Below are 21,724 nucleotides of genomic sequence, written 5' to 3' on the forward strand. Positions count from 1 at the left end.
CACACAGCTAGTAAGTGCCAAGTGTCTGAGGCTGGATTTGAACTCAGGTCCTCCTGAATCCAAGGCTAGTGCTTTATCCACTGTGCCACCTAGCTGCCCTCCATTGATTGTTGACATATAACCATTCCATCTTTTTTTTAATTGTAAATTTCTTGGGTAATACACCATTTGTCTGATTATTTCAGTAAAAGTGATTTATTTTCTGAAGTCCCAGGGTTCCTTCTTTGTATCTCTCTTATGATCATTATATACTATCTCATGTGTGTCCCCCCCCCCCTCACCATCTCCCACACCTCAGTGCCTACCATGGCATCCTGCCTGGAGTAGGTGTCTATATCCCCTAATCATAGAATCTCTGAGCTAAATGAGATTTTACAAATCATCCAGTGCTACCCTTTAGTGGATACATGAATATCTCTTGTTCATCCCAGGTCATCATTTAGTCTCTGCTGGAAGACCTTTAGTGAGAGGGAACACCCTGTGTCATAAGGCAGCTAATTGCACTGCTGGACAGTTCTAAATCATGGAAAATTCTTTTTGATGTTGTATTTCTTGCCTTAACTTGTACTCCCTACCCCCCCCCAATTCTGTCCTGTGGAACCACCCAAAGTAAAACCAAGCTCTTCTACATTTGACAGCCCTTCATATAAAAAGTAGCTTGGTGAAATCAAAGGAGGGCTGCATTTGGAGTAGAAGATGAGTTACAAATGACCGTCACATCATTTACCACGTGTGCCCTTTGGTGCTTAACCCTTCTGAGCCTCAGTTTCCCCATTCAGGTTTGGATTATCTAAAGTCCCTTCCAAACACTATGATCCCATGAAAAAAAATATTGAAAAACAGTCTTCTCCAGGCTGAACATTTTCAGTTCCCAGAAACAATTTTACGATGTGCAATGGCTGAACAAGTTAGGCATCTGAATGCAAAGGAATGCCACTAGGCTCTAAGAATGATGAAATGAGGATGGTTGGGGGCAGCTAGGTGGAGCAGTGGATAAATCACTGGCCCTGGATTCAGGAGACCTGAGTTCAAATCCAGCTTGAAACACTTGACACCTATTAGCTGTGTGGCCCTGGGCAAGTCACTTAACCTCCATTGCCCTGCAAAAAAAAAAAAAAAAAAAGAAATGAGGATGGTTTCAGAGAAACTTGGGACAACCTTCATGAACTGATGTGGAGTGAAGTGATAAGAACCAGGAGAACATGTTATATTGTATCAATAACATTATAAAGACAAGTAACATTGAAAGGCTTAAGAATCCTGAACAATGCAATGGCAATTCCAAAGGACCCATGATGAGCTGTGATACTTCCTGAAGGAGAGGTGAGGGACTCAGGGTGCAAACTGGAATGAATGAACAGTCTTAGGACATGGCCGATGTGGAGATTTGTTTGGCTGTGTATATGTGTTTGTTGACCCAAAATATACCTGTGTGTATTTGCTAAAAAGGGCTTTTTTCCTGCCTTTCCCCTCCTATTGATGGTGAGGGAAGAGAGAGGGAGGGAAGGAATAGATAGTTAATTGAAAAAAATTAAAAGCAATCTATGATGTGTTACAAGTTCCTTCGCTATCTTGATTATGCTCCAATTTATCAACATCTCTCTTAAATAGATCATTAACTCTCTTACTCAGAAGGATTTGCTGAAAGAATTATAAGAAGTCATATAGATACTAGCCCTAGCCTTGCCTCACCTGCATCCACATACACTTCTGACTAATACCAGCAGCAGATTCAATGGTGAGTAACTATGTTCAAAAGCCCAGTCCGTTGATGATGACATGAAAATGATAGTGATAATACTTGACATTTACATATATAAAGCATTTTAAGGTTTGCAAAGTGCTTTATATTATATTATCTCATTTGGTGCACACTACACTTCAATTAAGGGCCGCTAGGTGTCCCGGGATGGATAGGGAGCCAGGCCAGGAGTCAGGAAAACCCGAGTTCAAATCCAGCCTCAGATACATAGTAGCTGTGTAACCAAGGACAAGTCGCTTAACTTAATCTTGTTTGCCTCTGTTTCCTCATCTGTTAAATGAGCTGAAGAAGGAAATGGCAAGCCACTCCAGAATCTTTGACAAAAAACACAAACCAAACCAAATGGGGTCACAAAGTTAGACACAACTGAAATGACTGAACAGTAACAACAATAACTGACTGAAGCAGAAGCCATTACCCCCACCATATAAAGAAAAAAACTAAATTAAATAATTAGCCCAGAGTTACAGCTAGGGTCTAAAGCTGAATTGAACTTGGGTCTAAGTGTCTGTGGCAGAATTCAAATTCAAGTCTTCCTGACTCCAAGTCTATTTATTTATTAAACCTGACACAGGGAACTCTCTGCTTGTGCAGAAAAGCAGCCCAGACTATTTGGAATAGAGGGAGGGAAACCATTGTGGGGGGGATAAGTTCCTAGCTTAGAAAAAGCTGGGGCTAAGGGAAGTAAGTACCAGATCTTAGGGAGGCACCTACTTGGTAAAATCCAACAGACTGATCAGTCAATTTATCCGCCTGTGACAAAAGAGTCAGTGGATCACATGCTCTTGAATAAAAATCAGAGGAAAAACCCCCAAACGGCCAGATCAGCATTAAAGAAGAGAAGAAAACTGGTTTGGCAACATCCACAAGGTATTAAATATTCATCCTGACTGCCCATCAGCAAAGTCCCAGGAGCAAGGCAACTACTGACAGGATAGCTTTCTACCACCGGAGGCTGTCCGAGTGTAAGCTTGTTTATTGCTCTGTCAATTTTAATGTGCAATATTTAATAGCCAGACCAAGATCTGGTCGTAAACATTTGGAAAACGAGTGCTGACATTTCTCTTATTGCTTCTGTGTTTGGAGAGACACGGTGGTCGAGTGCCTTTTGTGTTGGCCCAAATCAGAGGGATATTGAGTCTCCAAAAGAGTAAAAAAATGATTAAAAGAGTAAAAAATGATTAGGAATCAAAATGTGTCAACCTGGCTTTTAAAAAAGAAAAAAGTTCTTCCTACTGAGTTTCCCTAAGGGCTCAACCATAACTGATTGAAGAGTGGGAGCCAAACAGGGCTACGCCCATTGGCACTGACTAACTGGCCCTGCACTTGCCTCTGGGGAATTATTTGGGTCTCCTTTGTGGGCTGGTAACAAAGGATCCAACACTTCAATGTAGGCAATGATTAGAAGCCACTACATTAGCCTCCCAGATTCAGATATACTCAACTTCCACCTGACTCAAGACTCCAATTCCTAATTTCATTTTATTTGAGGACACAAGGAAAGAGGAGAGTCAGCAGGAGGGGATTTCAAGTCTGAGCAGTCGGTGGGTGCATCTGAGAGCAACTGAAGAGTGCTGGATTTGGAATCAGAGCACCTGGGTTTGAATCCCAGCTCTGTCACCTATTTCCTTACTCGTATGACCCTGAGCAAGTCACTGGACCTCCAGGAGTCTCAGTTCTTCAACTGGAAAATGAGGATGTTGGATCACATGACCTCTAAGATTACTTCCAGCTCCAAGTCTCTGAGGCTATGAACAGCAAGGAGCCAAATTAGAGCCATGCAAGTTCGTCACATCACATATCCCCCTTAATGGCAGAGTCACACATGGGTGATACAAATGTATAAGCAAGGCGGACAGCCTCCTTAGAGCCAATCACTTCATGGTGATCACTCACTCTTTTGGGAAACAAGCTAGGTCAGGTAACAATACATCCCTTGCATTTCTGTTTAACTCTCTGGAAGTCACAAAGAAGATGGTCAAGGGGTAGAGGAGATATTAAGAGATAGGACACTCAAACAACCATCCAATCGGACACACACAAAAGTACTTAGGTACCGAGAATGAGCAAGGCACTATGAAAGATGCAGGAGGTAGGCAAATTATTCCTACACTAAGAGAAAGGAAAAGGTGGATGAGTTAAAACAAAACAAAACCAAAAAACCTCAAATTCCCAATGATCAAAGATGCCTTAGGGCAGAGCGAGCATCAGTGTACCACAAACACCATTAACAAAAGCACCAAGGTACTTCTCTGGAACTCAGAGTTCCACAGATCACAGCTTAGAACCCACTATTACAGAACACAGAGGGGAGATAATCACTAGCATAAAAATAGCATGGGGTTTAACAAATATATGATGTCAAAAAGATTTCCTTTCCCCTACCCATTTCCCACTCCCACCCTCTGAAAAACAGCCAACCGACCAAAAACAAACCTCAAGCAGTACGACAAGGCTGTTCTCTTCTGACACCTCAAGTACACAAAAAAGGGAGGCAAAATATTTTGAAATCGAAAACAGAGACAGACCAGAAAGAGTACATGCAAATGTGTGATCTTGGGGGAAATCACAGCTTCCTTCTTCCTCCTTTCCCCGACTCTGGTGTAAGATGAGGACACCAGTTTCCAAGCAGGATGGGTATGAGGAATAGGGAAAGTGAATAAAAAACACTTTGGAATATATTAAGTGCTACATACATAAATATTTAATAAAGTGGGAATGACCACATTTAATGGGATACATCCTCGCCAGTGCCTGACACTTCCTAGTAGTAATGCCACTCCCCAATCCCCTCACTTAACTCCTGCTAGCCATACTCCTGCACCTTTATGTATATACCTCAAACACAATTCATATGCACTAGTTTCTCAAGTTCCTCAATAAATATTACTGCACAAGCACCCTCATTTTACAGGAAATGCTCAAACATAAAAACTGATTTGCCCAAAGTCACCCAAGGCAAATCAGGTTTCTAACTCTCCCATCAGTTGTTTTTTTTTTTCTTTTTCTTTTTTTTGCGGGGCAATGAGGGTTAAGTGATTTGCCCAGGACCACACAGCTAGTAAGTGTCAAGTGTCTGAGGCCACATTTGAACTCAGGTCCTCCTGAATTAAGGGCTGGTGCTTTATCCACTGTGACACCTAGCTGCCCCCTCCCATCAGTTTTAATTAAATTCAACAAAGATCACAGGCCTACCAGACACCAGATACAAAGACAAAAAACTCAACACTGTCCCTGTCTTCAAGGAGCTAACATTTTACTGAGATTTCTACCCTAGTGGCCATAGTCTCTCTTTGGATTACTTGACTAAAGCCTTTTTTCAACCAATGCTCCCCAATGACATTTCAATAACAAAATGAGCTGCTATAAGGAAAATACCTTTTTTTTTTCAAAAAAAATTAAAAATTCCTTTATTTTAAAAATATTTATTTTTTAAAAAAGCAACGTCCAGAAGCAGTTTGGAATGATGCTTTAAAAAAAAAGTTAACTAACATGTCTATATTCTTTGGTTCAGAGACTCTGCTATTAAGCATAAACCCCAAGGAGGTCAAAGACAGAAAGAAGGGTCCCATATGCACTCTTTTTTTTTCTTTAGGGAAATGAGGGTTAAGTGATTTGCCCTGGGTCACACAGCTAGTAAGTATCAAGTGTCTGAGGTTGGATTTCAACTCAGGTACTCCTGAATCCAGGGCCAATACTCTATCCACCTAGATGCCCCGCCCCATATGCACTCTTACTAACTTCTGTTACTGTTGAGATACCACTGTCTTCCCAAATGCCGGAGTTTAAAAGCTAGGTGTCATCCTCAACCTTTCACTCTGTCTCACCACCACCATGTCCAATCAGTTCTGTTAACTCTAACTTGGTAACATCACTCCCCATCACTTCTCTTTTCCAACATTACAATCGCCCTGGTGCAGTCCCTCATCACCTCAAGGCTAAACTACTGCAATAGCCTTCTAGTAGGTGCCTCTGCCTCATCCCTCCCCACTCCAATCTGTATAGCACAGGCAAACTGATCTTGAAATGAAGGAGCTCCAACTTCCCTTATTCAATAAATTCTAATGGCTCACTATTACCTCCAGGATCAAATATAAAATCCCTTTGTTTTGTTTTTAAAACCCTTCATATGGGGCAGCTAGGTGGCACAGTAGATAGAGAACCAGCCCTGGATTCAGGAGGACCTGAGTTCAAATCTGGCCTCAGACCCTTGACACTTACTAGCTGTGTGACCCTGGGCAAGTCACTTAACCCCAATTGCCTCACTCCCCCCCAAAAAACAAAACAAAAACAAAAAACCTTCATAACCTGGCCTCTTCCTACCTTGTCAATTTCCTCACACCATACTCCCTCTGCCATATATTCTATAATCCAGTGACACTGACCTTCTCTCTGTTCCCCAACTCTGACCATTTTCACTGGCTGTCCCCCATGCCTAGAATTCTCTTTCTCCCCATCTCTACCTTCTGGCTTCCCAGCCTTCCTTCATGTCTCAGCTAAAGTCCTCCTTTCTCCAAGAACCCTTTGCCAGTCGTCCTAATCTAGTGCCCTTCCTCTGAGATGACCTCCAGTTCATCTTGTATATTTCTTATCTGTTCATAGTTGTTTGCAGGTTGTCTCCCCCATTCATCTGTTAGCTCCTTGAGAACAGGGACAGGTTTTTCTTTGGCCTTTCTTGGAATCTCTAGAGTTTAGCACAGTGCCAAGCATATAACAGGTATTTAATAAGTGTTTGCTGGCAGAATGGCTGCTATATACACCAAAAACATATATAGCAGCATTTGTTGTGGTAGCAAAGAACTAAAAACAAAGATGCCCATCAGATTGGGAAGGGGTAAACAAATTGTTTTAATTCTTTTTTTTTGTCTTGGCAGGACAATGAGGGTTAAGTGACTTGCCGAGGGTCACACAGCTAGTAAGTGTCAAGTGTCTGAGGCCAGATTTGAACCCAGGTCCTCCTGAATCCAGGGCCAATGCTTTATCCACTGTATCACCTAGCTGACCCCCCCTTTTAAAATTTGTTTTAATTCATTTTTCAGTTGTGTCCAACTCTTTGTGACCCCTTTTTGGGGTTTTCTTGGCAAGATACTAAAATGTTTTGCCATTTCCTCCTCCAGCTCATTTTACAGATGAGGAAACAGAGGCAAACAGGGTTAAGTGACTCTCCCAGGGTCACATGGCTAGGAAGTGTCTGAGGCCAGATTTGAAGTCATTAAGATGTGGCTTTCTGACTCCAGGCCCAGTATTCTATGTAATATAGCACCACCTAGAATTAGAATGCCTTTTACATTTTTAAAATAATACTTTCTTTTTAAAAATGTAAAAACCTGGGCAGCTAGATGGCGCAGTGGATAGAGCACCGGCCCTGGAGTCAGGAATACCTGAGTTCAAATCCGGCCTCAGACACTTAACACTTACTAGCTGTTGTGACCCTGGGCAAGTCACTTAACCCCAATTGCCTCACTAAAAAAAAGTAAAAACCCTCCTTAGCTCCTGGGCAATGAGGTGAGCCTGATCTGACCTTTGGGCAACAGTTTACAAACCTCTGCTCTAAGTTCTAGATGAGTCATCAGTCTGTCTTAGTGTGGGGAATTTTTACACTGGGAGTCCCCCCCCCCAACAATTAAGTCTTCATCTAGATTAGAAGGGGGGAAAAAAGGAACAAAATGAATTTAAACTCACATTCAGGTCACTTGGACTATGATCTGTGTTAGCTGCCTTAGAACTGCCTTAGTTGGCAAAGAATTAGAAATTGAGGGGATGTCCATCAATTGGGAATGGCTGAACAAGTTGTGGTATGTGATTGTAATAGAATACTAATGTGCCATAAGAAATGACAGGCAGGCTGATTTCCAAAAAATCTGGGAAGACTTACACAAACTGATGCAAACTGAAGTGAGAAGAACCAGGAGAACACATTGTTCACAGTAACAGTAGCATTGTATGATGATCAACTATCAATGACTTACCTATTGTCAGCAATACAATAATCCAAGACCATTCCAAATGATGGAAAATGCTATCTGCCTCCAGAAAAACAGAGTCTGAATGCAGAATGAAGCAAAGTATTTTTACTCTGTGTGTGTATTTTTCTTTTGGTTTGTCTCTCTTTTCACAATATGACTAATACGGAAATATGTTTTACATGATTGCACATATATCACCTATGTCAAATTGTTTACCATTTTAGGGAGGGGAGAGGTGAATGAGGGGGAAAATGTGGAACTCAATTTTTAAAAAATGAATGTTAAAAATCATCGTTACATGTAATTGGAAAAAGTAAAATACTATTAAAAAGAAAAAGAACTGCCTTAGTAAGTAACACAGATGCTCTCAGAAGACAATTAATGAGCCACTCCATAGGATATCCTCATTTTGTACACTTCCCCATTAACTGAAGCTGACTAATTCAACTACATGATGATTCCTGAACAATCATCAACATGAAATACAAGTGATACTAAGTACCAATTAATGTTTCCATGGGCCTGAGAGGAATATGCAGGGAGCCTCGGAATCTTAGAGAGTCTTAGTGGGATCTTAGAACTAAATATGGAAGGAACTTTAGAGCTCACCCAGGCCAGTGCTGGCAAACACACAGTGCTGCACTGGGAATCATGCTAAAACATAATTGGGAAATACTCAAGATAAACAAGAATACAATAGAACACAGATAATGCTAACATGTGGTTTTCTAAGTCAATATGTGGGTCCCAAAGGGATGCTTCTCTATGATTTGGTGGCCCCTGTTTCTATTTAATTTTGACACCACTGCTCCTATCATTTTACAGATGAGGAAAAAGGTCCCAATCCCAGTGACTTTCCCAAGGTCACACAGATAGTTAGATACAGAGGTGATATTTGCACTCAAGTCCACAATCTGTATTTTTTCCACAAATTCCTATTTCTATGGGCCAGAAAACTCTGGCGAGTTTTCTAGAAGAGAAGATCATTAGGGTCCACTGTGCCTGTGTTTCCAGACAGTGAGATGCTGTGATAAAGGTAAATGGCTCCTGTTACCTGGTTGTAGCACTCTTATTTCCAACAAGTTGGATGTTCTCTCCGCCAGGCGTGTCCAGGTGCTATTGTGGTTCTTTCTCCAAAGCTCGGCCACACACTGGTACTTTCCCGCCTCAGTGTCACTGGCCCGACTGATGCTCAAACGTACATTGTTGCTGGACTCTGCTTTCTCGATGGCAGTGCGAGTTCGGAAGCTGGAGGACCGCTCCCCCCACTGAACCCCACCATCCCGGGTGAAGGTCACCAGGTTGTGGAATTCAATGGTGCCCACAGGTTGAAACCTCCAGGTCACCGACACTGGAACCCAAGATGGGTAATGGGGTTTGATGATGCACTGTAAGTCAAATGATTCACTGTAGGTCACGCCAGGCGTGCGGGAGATGGCCGTGACAGCAAAGCCAGTCTCTAGAGAAGAAGAAGAAGGAAAAAAAAAAAAAGAACAAGGATGTCAGACTCTATAGAAACCATTTCACTTGAGTAGGGATGCGTATAGGCTCTCAGATCTAGAGTCAGAAAGGGCCTCAGTAGGTATCCAATTCAACACTCTCCTTTTATAGATGAGGAAGTAAAGTCCAGGGAGCTTGCGAATCATCCATTAGAAGTGAGATTTGAATCCAGATCCTCTGACTATGGCTGAGTGTTCTTTTTCTTGTATCACAGGAGACCTCCTTGGGTTTCCTGGTTAGATCTGGCAAAGAATATTTAGGGCTCTTGGCCCCTCTCATTTACTACATAATGTTATTACTTAGGGCCAATGATACTTACGGCACCAAGCTAGACTTGTCAAGAGCTCTACTGAAAAGGCCAGAACAGTTTGGACCAGATGAGTCTACAGTCCTATCTAGCTTGGTGATTCTATGATCTCAGCTCAGAGTTCCAAAGCTCCTAGAGATCGGGTCCCTGGACAGCCCTCTCAGTGTGGCATCTATTCCAGAAGGCTCACCATCAGGTGCTTAGCTGAAGTTTTTTAATGATGATTGGGGTTCCATGTTGGATAGGCCAGAATGACGTTCTCATACCAAAGGCTTGTGAGACCTAGATAAGAGAATAGCCCTAAACTTAGAGATTCCAAACAAACTTTAGACTGGATCTCTGGATTAACCAACATGAAAACTTTAACTGGAAACCAACAGCTCTCCAGGGGAGAGAAAAGGGGGCCTTTCTTTTTTGTGAATCTCTCTCTCAATTGCAGGGAGGAAAAGAGAAAGGACACAAACAGAAGGGAGCCTCACTCTTTCTGACTAGCTTAGCTCAATCCTGGTTCTCTCTCTATTGCCTTTCCTACTTTCTCCATGCAGACTTAAGGCATTGGCTAGTGACAAACTAACTAGATTTTGTAGAGGTGGATCTCTCCTGCAAATTTAAAGGAGATATTATGGTGCATAAATTTTGGGGAGACTAGGAAAGGACTAGCTAGTGAGGTCCCAGTCCTTGAGGTATGTATGGTATGAATGCTTGGGGAACCTGCTAGTACTGAAGAGGATGATGACATGGACTGGAGAGGCCCAGCTCTCTACTTTAGAGCCTGCATGGGTATTTCCCAGGGAAAAGGTTAGAGCCCCGAAAGCTCAGAGATTCATCATTAATAGCTCATGGCCAGCAAGAAGCAAAACCATCCAACTGTGGCTCAGAAGCCAATAAAAAGCCTTTCCATCATCCCACAGTAAGTCAGTGGGAAACAGACGCAGAATGCCTCTGTGTGATCTACAGTAGCACGCAGGACCCGCCATTCATTCCCCTTTTCTGGCAGAACGATCCCTAAACAGCCACCACATGGGCTGGCACCGGGCAGAGCAAACTGGCATGCTCCCTAGAATGGCCCTTTATTGGCCAGTTGTCCTGCCGTCTGAAACCCATTACAAGGGTGTTTCATGAGCCTTAGCTATTCAGGCAGCACTCCTGATTGAATTAGTAATTTTAAACCCAGACGCCATGATTCATTAGGCTGATAGTATTAGAGTATCTTTAGTTGCTTTCCACTATGGCACTGTAGTAGCAAAAGATAGTTTTCCTGGCTTTGAGGAAAACCTTCTCTTCACTACATCACACTATCTCCATCATAATAATACCACCATTGTCACTACCACCTTTTTTTGTGGAGACAATCAGTGTAAAGTGACTTGCCCAGGGTCACACAGCTATTAAGTATATGAGGCCAGATTTGAACTTAGGTCCCTCTGACTCCAGGAAAGCTGGGTGGTACCCTGGGAAGACCAGAGACTGAGTTTCAAACCCAGGTTCTGACACTTACTAGCTTTGGGATCCTGGCCCAGTCACTTTACCCAAACTTCATTTTCCTCATTTATAAAATGGGTAGGAGAGTAAGAAAACCCTCTAATTATTTCACAGGGTTGAGGGGATAGCTTTGCAACAATACAGGAATATTAGTTATTGTTATTTATACCAACCTGGTAAAGCTTATACACATCTTAGTGTATAAGGTGGGCTTTACGAGTACATTGGGCTTTAAGAGTACATTGGAACAAAACAAAACAAAAGGGGCAGCTAGGTGGCGCAGTGGATAGAGCACCAGCCTCAGGAGGACCTGAGTTCAAATGCAGCCTCAGACACCTGACACTTACTAGTTGTGTGACCCTGGGCAAGTCACTTAATCCCAACCGCCTCACCAAAACAAAACAAGAGAGTACATTGGCCTATTCTATTTGAGCTATATAGAACCTGACCCAAGAAATTAGCTCCAGCTACAACCTACAAACTCAGTCCATTTACACTGTTAAATTGTTTCCTTTCTTTGTATTTCTAGAGTTTGGCACAGTACCTGGTATATAATAAGTGCTTAATAAATGCTTGCTGAGTTGGCAGGGCACAGTCCCATAGAAGGTCCCCCAGTCTTCCACAATGAGTCCTGGTCCTTGAACAAGATGCTGTTCAATAATAAATCTTCAGGCAAACAACTAATGAAAACATGGTATTAAATATACCATATAATCCATTCACTCAATGCTAAAGAAAACCAGGAATAAGGAGCCTTGTACATATGGTTAGCAATAGGGAGCAATCCTTTAATTCTGTTGGTCCTGGGAACTTCTGGGTAAGGAAGCCTTATCATACTTCTGCACTAAAGTTCAAGTGAGGCATGGAGGTGATCCTAGGTTCTTAAATGGAGAATAAACTGTTAGAGTTCTTTATAAACCAGAAAGGGACCTGGTGATAGATTGTATATCTATCATTCAAGGACTATGGAGTTAAATTTAGGGCAAAGGAAAGGAACACAAATTTATTAAGCACCTACTATGTATCAGGTACAATGTGAGGCACTTTACAAATATTATCCCATTTCATCTTCACAACCACCCTGGGAGGTGGGTGCTATTACAATACCTGTTTTATATTTGAGGAAACTGAGGCAGACATAGGTTACATTGCCCAGCTAGTAAGTTTCTGGGGGAGGATTTGAACTTGGTCTTCCTCACTTCAGACTTGTCACTCTACCCACTTCACCACCCAACTGTACTATGTTCCTTCTGACCTGCCTCTACTTTGTACATAATTGTTGTTGGGTTTTTTGCAAGGCAATGAGGGGTTAAGTGACTTGCCCATGGTCACACAGCTAGTAAGTGTCAAGTATCTGAGGCTGGATTTGAACTGAGGTCCTCCTGAATCTAGGGTTGGTGCTTTATCCACAGCGCCACCTAGCTGCCCCCAAGATCCATTAATTTAAAAAAAAGACTACTGAGGGCTCCTGGGTAAGGATTAAGTCAGTTGTGTCCACCTAGATCCTACTGGGGAGGAGGAAACCCCGTTTGCCAATGCAGGTTGGCATCTTCTTGAAAATTCGAGATTTCTTCAGTTAACAATCTTCATGCTTATTATTTTCAGGGTAGGATACTGAAAATCACAGGTAGCAGTGACCTTAGCTTATTAATGAAGACACTCTGAAATGGGATGAGTGCCTGGGTATGTTTGCATAGGCATTTGCTGAAGATCCTACATCAGACAAATGAAGGTCAGAAACTGTAATTCTCCATCTTGGATCCTCGTATCCTTTAGGAGCGGAAAAAAATAAACTTGGCACTCCAATGAAATCACAAGCTGAAAGTAGGGCTTTGGTGTGTGAGAAATGTCATAATATGCCGTGGAAAGTTCTCTTGCATCTCTAGCAGCCTCTGGTACTTCTCACAGGCACTCGGTGGGATTAGAGAACACAGCGTTCATAGAAATTGAGTTGACCTAATTATATCATGCCATCTTACATTTATTAGGGCTTTTTACTTTTCAAAGCACTTTCCTCATCCATTATCTCTTTGATCCTACCTTTATGTTCCTACAGGGGAAGAAGGTACCCAAACGCAAATGACCTACTGGTTTGTAGATATAAAAATATTTGTCTTTAAATGAGGAGGTAAGTTTTTTAACCACTGCTTGCCATTTCACACCCCCACCTTTCCCCAAGAGCTGTCTTGGGAGGGAAGATCATTTCCTTAAGGATGCCCACACTAGGAGCAGCTAGATGGCACAATGGATAGAGCATCGGCCTTAGAGTCAAAAGGACCTGAGTTCAAATCCGGCCTCAAACACTTGACACTTAATAGCTGTGTGACCCTGGGCAAGTCACTTTTAACTCCAACTGCCTCACCAAAAAAAAAAAAAAAGGTCCCTATACTGGAGGGGGGAAAGACTGGGGATAAGAGTTCAACTGGAGGCAGCTAGGTAGCATGGGGCAGCTAGGTGGTACAGTGGATAAAGCATGGGCCCTGATTCAGGAGGACCTGAATTCAAATCCAGCCTCAAACACTTTACACTTAATAGCTGTGTGACCCTGGGCAAATCACTTAACCGTCATCCCCTCCCCTCCCCCCCAAAAATAAAAAAATAAAAATAAAAAAATAAAAAGTTAAACAGGCATAAAGAACCAAGTCCCAGACATCTTTGCTCAAAAGTGTTTTGGAAGATCAGTAGCTATGGACCCTCCTTGACCAGTCCTGGGCAAAGCAGTCAGGTAATAGATACCCTGAGATAATAGAAATGAACAGTCCTGACAAACTTATTCCACCTCCTCCACCTTCCTTATTACACAGGGCAGGAAGAAACCTGCCACCAAGAGACAAATGGGACAGTCATTACATTATCTTCCCCAACCCTGCCTCAGCCTAAAGCCCATTTTCGGCATTTGAGCTGATCAAGAGTCTTAATCACTAGAAGTTTCTGTGGCAGAAATCTGGGCTGTGTGATTATGCCAGAAAACAGGTCAAGCTTTCGGATTAAATGCTCAGAAAGTCAATTTCATGCTTATCTTGGGAGAAAGGAAGCAAAGACACTGCCTGACCTATGGAAAATTCTATCTATTAGAGGGCTTACCCAAGGCAACCTCTATGAGTGGGTGTGGTCCTAACTCAGGAGACAGAAGCCTCGCTGGAAGCCAGCAATTTCACAATCAGGAATCTATCAGTCCAAGAACTGGCAGGCAAGTCACATAAAATCTAATATGCTGATTGTATTGGGTAGATAAATGTTACAGGACTGCCTTCTTAACTACCACATGAGAACTAAATCTAATATTCTTGGGCATTCACAAATCTCAAGGTATTTATTTTATACTAATGAGGAAATGGATTTTTTAGGTAGCAGCCTTGCAATGCATCTCAATAGAAACAAGGGAGGCAGCTGCAAAATGTGTGGAATCCATAGCCAAAAAGCAGGGGTGAGGACATGCAGAGAAGAAAGGGCTGCAATAGAGTGCCTGTGGACTATTTGATGTCAGAGTCAGAGGGCAGTTTCTTGGATTGGAAGTGCCTGTTTGAGCCAGGGACTCCATGCTTACCCAGAGCAGTAATGGACACAGGTGTGCTAGCCCTTCGCTCTCCAACGATCTGCCATTCGCCATCCACTGCCCGTACCCACTCGGTCACGTGGCACTCATACTGGCCTTCATCCTCCTTTCTGCTGTTAAAGATGCCCAAAGTAAATGAGTTCGGCTGCACCTGCTCCATTTGGATGCCCCCAAAGCTGCTGCGTTCCCAATAGGAAGAGCCAGGCTGCACCGTGCCGTCTCTGTCTAGCCACATGATGTTATTTCGCCGATTCCGCCTGTCCAACAGCTGCCAGATGACAGAGAAGCGGCCCTGGGCTCTGTCCGCTGTTCGTACGCTACAGGAAAAGTGAAGATTTTCCCCCTCTAGGATGGTGCTGGCATTGCTGGTTACTTCCACGGAGATGCTGCTCTCTGGGGAGAAGGAGACAGTAACAGGGAGGTGGCATTATCTATTCACTGACCCCCTCCCTATAACCTTTCTAGACCTTTCCATCATCAAGGAGGGGGAACAATAACTGGGAATATTCTTACTGACTTTGTTGCTGTTGTTTTTAATTCATAGGTAGCTGGGGGTTCCATGCAGTAGAACACTCGACTTGGAGTCAGGAAGACCTGAGTTCAAATTCCATATCAGACATTTAGTAGCTGTGTGACCCTGGGTAAATCACTAAGCCTCTCTTCAGTTTCCTTATGTGTGAAATGGGGATAATGATACCATACAGAGTTGCTGTGAGGATTTGTATGTAAAAGCACTGAATATATAAAAAGGGCTTTGCAAACCTTCAAGCACTACATAAATGCTAGCTATTGTTAACATTAGTAACAACGACCCAAAATACTTTGTTGCTGGTACAGTGGTTATTTCAGGACTGCAATGATGAATGCCATTATTTTCAGTGTTTGTTCTTTGCCTTAGAATCACAGGAGAGTTGGGAATTACCTTCGAAGTCATCCAGACCAACCCCCTACCTGACACACGAATCCCCTTGTGCAGAGATGCTAGTTTTCAAGACTGAATGTCTGTGTGGAACCCCACGAGAACAACCCAACCTTAATTTTAGGGCCCTTCCTCTGCTTACCCATACAACTGAAATGAAAGGCTGGTTTTTTTTAGTTCTTAATATCTTTAAAAATTGAAACTCCTATTTAAAACTGCTTTTGAGAAACGGGCATTTTCATCATTTTCTTTATTCTACCCAGCCCCTCTGATTGCCCTTTCTTAGTTCTGTGCATCAGTCAAACAAAAGACAAGCTGCACAACAATACCTTGCTTTTTCTCTAGTTCTAGGTACAGTTAGAAAGAAGAAAGAAGGTGTGAAAACCCCTGGAGGAGTTTTCTTAAAGATGAACACATAGTTATTTCTCAAAACCCTACAATAACAGAAGAGGGCATTTGTGTGGATAATTCAAAACAATTCACCATCTGAACATGATTTATTTACACAGGGTCTGGGAATGCTTTTTGGACTTATATTCAACAATTAGAGTTCACTGACTGAGCTGGTTCAACACCCATCCATTCATCCATCCCCAACTCATACTTATTGTCTATTTTTCTTGAACACCTTTTATTTACTACCAGTGGAAGAGGAGCTTTGAGTGGGAATACTATCCATCCAATTCAATTCAACAAATAATTGTTAAGTACAAACTACATTCAGAGCAATGAGCTCACAATGAAAAAGTCTCTATCCCTCGAGAAGCTTACAAAGTTTGAAGTACTGAAGGAAGACTGTGAGTCTCTAGTGCCTTGAACTGAACACTTAACAGGCACTTGATAAATACATTTTGTTGTATTCCCAGTGACTCTTTACTCCTTCTACTTTCTTTAGAGCTTAGGGTTCTGTTTATTTTGTTGGGGGGTTTCCCTCCCAAACCCTTGGGTACATACCAAAGTTTTCCAATCTACTGGACTGCAAAAATATGAATAACGAGACCACGACTGTTTAGAATCTCAAGTTCATTTGTTAGGGCAAAGTACGGCAACCACAACTGTCTCCAGCTTATAGAAGAATTTTAATGAAAAATCAAGTGAAATGAGATGAAAAAGATTTTTCAAACCAATCAGTTTAATCAAATTCCAAATCAAGAAGCAGATGTAGAGCAGAGCTATGCGGCTCCTATATCTGTTATCCTCCCTGTCACTAGAGAGTCAGAAAGAACTAGGGACTACAGATTCAGAGGTAAAAGGGATTTCAGATGTTATCTCCTTTTAGAGATGAGGAAACTGATGTCCATTGTGGGTAAGCAAAATGGCAGCCCAGCTGGGATTCAAGCTCAGGTCTTTGGACACCAAATCTGGCATTCTTTCCGATATTCAGCAGGGCCCCCTTAGTAGCTACCTTCAGGAAGTCAATTCATCAGCTCTTGCTACCATGAGTATGACTGTGGCCTGTTTGGGACTTCTCAGAATTTTGCCAGGGATGAAGTATAGGATCCTCAACCATAGGGAATGATAGTTCCTCTCCAATTCCCAGAAACGTCCTTTGCCCAGTAGTTAGGCTTTATAGTATCAAAAGGCATAACAGGGGGCAGCTAGATGGCAAAGTGGATAGAGCACCAGCCCTGGAGTCAGGAGTACCTAAGTTCAAATCCAGCCTCAGACACTTAACACTTACTAGCTGTGTGACCCTGGGCAAGTCACTTAACCCCAATTGCCTCACTTAAAAAAAAAAAAAGGCATAACAAAAGGACTCTCAGGCATCACAGTACTTGCCCTGGGCTTCAACTTCACAGGTAAGGCTGATTAGCCAAGACAATGGACAAAAGGTCATAATTCCAGAATCAAGAGAGGAAATCCAACTTAGGTGAAAAAATGACTTCCAGGTCAATAGCCATCCTAGATCCACTGCATCCATACACATATGCATACACACATCCATACATGCATACATGAATGCATACACACATCCATATATGTATATACATATATGTGAATATAAACAGATATTTCTGTATGTGTATATTTATATTATATATATAAATATATGTGTGTGTCTTATATACATATATACAGTAGGTCTACAACAACAACAAGAATGACAAGATTGGGCTAGACAAAATAAGGTGGCTCGGGAAATATGGGCAATGCCAATCAGGCGTTAGCGTTTGCCTTGTCCATCAAGATTACCTATTCATGCTTCCAGGCTTGGGAAAAGAGTAAAACTGCCATTAAACACTATCCAGGTGAAATGAAAAGGGGACAAAACTAGGGATGATATTACAGAGAGTTAATAGGGATCTTCAAGGCAAGAGCTGATGATGCAGCAGAAGATTTTGGAGAAAGCCCTAGAATGGACGTTGGAAGCACACAGTGAACAATGTCGGTTAACATTCCACTTCTTGTGCTTTGGTTTCTCCATTCATAGAAAATGGATAGAATACCTTCCCCTAACCTAGTCTAGAAAGATTTTTTTTTTTAAGCAGAAACCTGGAAAAAAAAAAAGCAATCTGGTCTCTTGCGAAGAAAGGCACCATTAGAATTCAAGGCATAATCATCATCACCATAATTTTTGTGGTCATGTTTGTTCTCTGGTAGACTTACCCAAGTGGCCTTGGGGCAGCATCTGATGGTGCTGGGGGACTTTAACTACCCAGTTATCTGCTGGAAAAGCAATATAGCAGGCCACAGATCATCAAACAAGTTCTTAATGGGGGTTGGGGAAATTTCTTAGGGTAAAAGAAGATACTGAGTATGGTGGCTGTCCATTTGATCTTTATCAAACAACAAGTAATTAGTTTGTGGATGAAAAGCCAGATCAAGTCCTTGGATAAAGCCAGTATAGAATGATAGAGAATTAACAAGATAGGAAAAGGGAAGAATTGGAAGCCAGTAGAAAAGAGAGTCCAAGGAAAGGGAGGGAAAAAAGAATTCAAGGGAATTGGATGCTTTTTAAACAAGGACAAGAGAGAAAGTTATCTTAGTGTAGAAGAAGAAGAGGACCAGTAAGACCCCTAAATCTTTACCCCATGCCTGGTTCTAATCTCCATATCTTAAAGTGAATAGTAAGGAACCAGAAATGGTTAAGGAGGAAAACAGCAACGAAAAGAATAAAGCTAAGTTGTAAAGAGACTATGAGAAAAGACTGAAGAAGCTGGGTTAGGGTTAGTTTAGGAAGAGATTGACAACCATTTTTTTAAAAAGGACATTAGAATGCCTAATTTCCACAAAATATAGATCTAATGGGCAATAGATTTTAAAAACCCTTAAGATCTTGAAGTCAGCTGTATAGGCTTGTCTGGAGACAGGGGGCTCAACTAAATGACCTTTCCCAAATATGGAAACAAAATTCTATGATTCTCCAACTCCAGGATAAAGGGGTCTTTGCTTTTTAAACCAGTATTTTAACACAGGAAGGAAATTTAGGCAAATGCCGACTTCTGAGTTCTATGAAGTCTTGATCTCAAGCATTATCCTTGTAAATTATATGTATATGTACATGTATATGTATGCACATGTGTGTATATATATATACACATATGCATATATATATATATATATATATATATTTGCAGGAAATACATATAAGGTATTTTTTTTCCTAGGCAGGACAATGAAGGTTAAGTGACTTGCCCAGGGTCACACAGCTATTAAGTGTCAAGTGTCTGAGGCCACATTTGAACTCAGATCCTCCTGAATCCAGGGCCAGTGCTTTATCCACTGCACCACCTATCTGCCCCACAAATGATATTTTGAACTAACATTTAAAATCCTTCCACAAAAAGTTAAAGCTCTAAGAGACACTCATGGTTCACCCACTTCTCTGAGGCTTAGCTGCCCTAGGGTAGGCAAATAGTTTTCCTAGATCCCAGGTTCTCTATACCTTGGGAGTGTTGCCATTGCCCACGAGAGACAATGCAGTGCAACAGGTTAAGGGCACTAGATTTGGACTCAGGAGACCCTCAAACACTCAGTAGCTGTGTGATGTTGGATGAGTCACTTAACATTCCTGTGCCTCAGTTTCTTCATCTGTAAAATGAAGAATTTGATAGCTCTTAAGGTTCTTTCCAGATCTAAATCTACAATCCTGCTCATAGATGTTACATTCTGAGTCTACGCATGCACAACCCCCAAGTGTGGTATGTCTCAAGTCCTTCCTTTGAAACTCTGCCTACCTAAAGAGGTACAGTGAGTGCCGAAAGAGAGGAGCTGGAAAAGGAAGGGAGGTTAAGTGTTTTGTTTTTCCCCAGTAGAGTGGTTACCAAGGCTGAGTGCCACCCACTCCCATCTGTCACCCTCTGGTTTCCCTCAAGTGAGGATACCATTTGGCAAACCAGAAAACAATGGGAAAGAGCAGGGTGGGGGAAGGGAGAAGCACAATTCTCTACTTACTAAGAGGAAGAACAATGATGGGTATGTTCTTGGGGCGTTTGCTTTCCTTGTCAATGAACTCGCCAGTGACCGTTTTCTCTCGCTCAGTCACCCTGCAGTTGTATTTACCACTGTCCTCCTGGCGAAGGTGGTAGATCTTCAGTACAAAGACACTGTCACTCTCTTTGGACACCTTGAGCTGGCCCCGACTTTCCCGCTGGGCAAATTCACTGTTAAGCACAGGCACAGCATTGGGCCCCAGGCTGGCGATGAGGGAGCTGTTGAAAGCCCAGGAGACGGCAAAGTAGCGGTCAGGAACATTCTGGGCCTCAAGGATACAGCGGAACTCTACTGGATCTCCGACTGTGTACAGCCGTCTGTCTGTCTCTAGTCGAACACTGAACTCTTTGTCTGAGAAAGGAATGGAATAGAATGGGGGAAAGAAGAGATGAGTGGTCACTGATGCCAAAAGATACATATCATTCAACCTGCTTCAGATGAATATAGGTTTCCAATTGGTCAAAATATGCCAATAAACCACTGGACAGAAATAACCTATTAATATTCTAAGATAATGACAACGCAACCATGTCCCTGAGAGATGGAACCCAGATTCGTTTAGGACCAAGCGACACCTAGAAGTCAGAGAAATCTCGAGCCTGGATTGATTAATTCTAAGGATGTAAGCTCCTTGAAGGGAGGAACTGACTTCAGATTTTAATCTGTATCCCTGGCACTTAGCAAAATGTTAAGGGCTTAATAAATTCCATCCCTTTCCCTCTCTTTCTTTGTCTCCACTTCTCTCTTCTTTCTATCCTCTCCTTTGTTCCCCCAACCCCCCCCCCCGTCTCTATTCCTGCCCTTCTCTCCTGTATGTTAGACTGACAGTATCTAAGACCTGAGACCACAGATCCCAACTCCAGCTCAGCCCTAGAACTGATCAGCTTTCCTCTGAAACAGCAGCTCTCTCAGGCCTACACATGACCAATATCCAAGAGAAAAATAAGGAGACTCTAGAAATTCCAGAATGGAAAACGAGATTTAAGAAAATCTGTCTACCCCACCTACCCATAAACACTCCATCCAGCTACCTGCCCTGTTACTCATAAATATTCAAAGATGATCAGAATGAGATTTTGCTATATTCTCCCTCATATGGTTCAGTCAACAAGAATTTATTAATTGCTTACCCTATACAGGGTAGATAGGTGGCTCGGTGGATAGAACACTGGGTCTGGAGTCAGGAAAACCTGAGTTGAAATCTGGCTTCAGACACTCACTAACTGTATGACCCTGGGAAAGTCATTTAACCATGTTTGCCTTAGTTTCCTTAACTGTAAAATGAGCTGGAGAGGGAAGTGGCAAACCACTCCAGTATCTTTGCCAAGAAAACCCCCAAAGAGTCGGACACAACTAAAAGTGACTGAACAAGATGACGACTATGTACCAGGGACAGTACCAAATTCTGGAAATACAAAGAAAGGCAAAAATTATCTCTGCCCTCAAAGAATTTACATTCTAATGGGGAACATGACATGTATTTTGTTTTTGTTTTTGTTTTTTTGGTTAGGCAATTGGGGTTAAGTGACTTGCTCAGGGTCACACAGCCAGTAAGTTGTTAAGTGTCTGAGGCTGGATTTGAACTCAGGTACTCCTGACTCCAGGGCCAGTGCTCTATCCACTGCGCCATCTAGCTGCCCTGGGAACATGACATGTAAATAAACAGGTAGGTATATGTATGTGTACACACACACCCCAGTTACATAAAGAGTAGAAGAGAAGTGATGTCACAGGAGAAGGCTCCACCAGCCTGGGGTCCTTGGAAAGGTCTCCTGCAAAAGGTGCCATTTGAACTGAA

The 21,724-nt window shown here is 42.3% G+C and overlaps 1 protein-coding gene across 2 annotated transcripts in view; it reads right to left on the reverse strand.

The window, feature by feature from the left end:
• IGSF3 (immunoglobulin superfamily member 3) overlaps positions 1-21,724 on the reverse strand; it is a 145,815-nt gene that overhangs the window by 28,403 nt on the left and 95,688 nt on the right. For both annotated transcript variants that reach the window (XM_043962351.1, XM_043962352.1), the window contains exons 5-7: positions 19,888-20,277; positions 14,565-14,966; positions 8,783-9,187 (exon numbers count right to left, since the gene is read on the reverse strand). In XM_043962351.1, the coding sequence (XP_043818286.1) occupies positions 8,783-9,187; positions 14,565-14,966; positions 19,888-20,277 (1,197 nt within the window). The remainder of the gene's footprint in view (positions 1-8,782; positions 9,188-14,564; positions 14,967-19,887; positions 20,278-21,724) is intronic.

This window comes from Dromiciops gliroides, chromosome 4, assembly GCF_019393635.1.
Source record: "Dromiciops gliroides isolate mDroGli1 chromosome 4, mDroGli1.pri, whole genome shotgun sequence".
Taxonomy (NCBI): domain Eukaryota; kingdom Metazoa; phylum Chordata; class Mammalia; order Microbiotheria; family Microbiotheriidae; genus Dromiciops; species Dromiciops gliroides.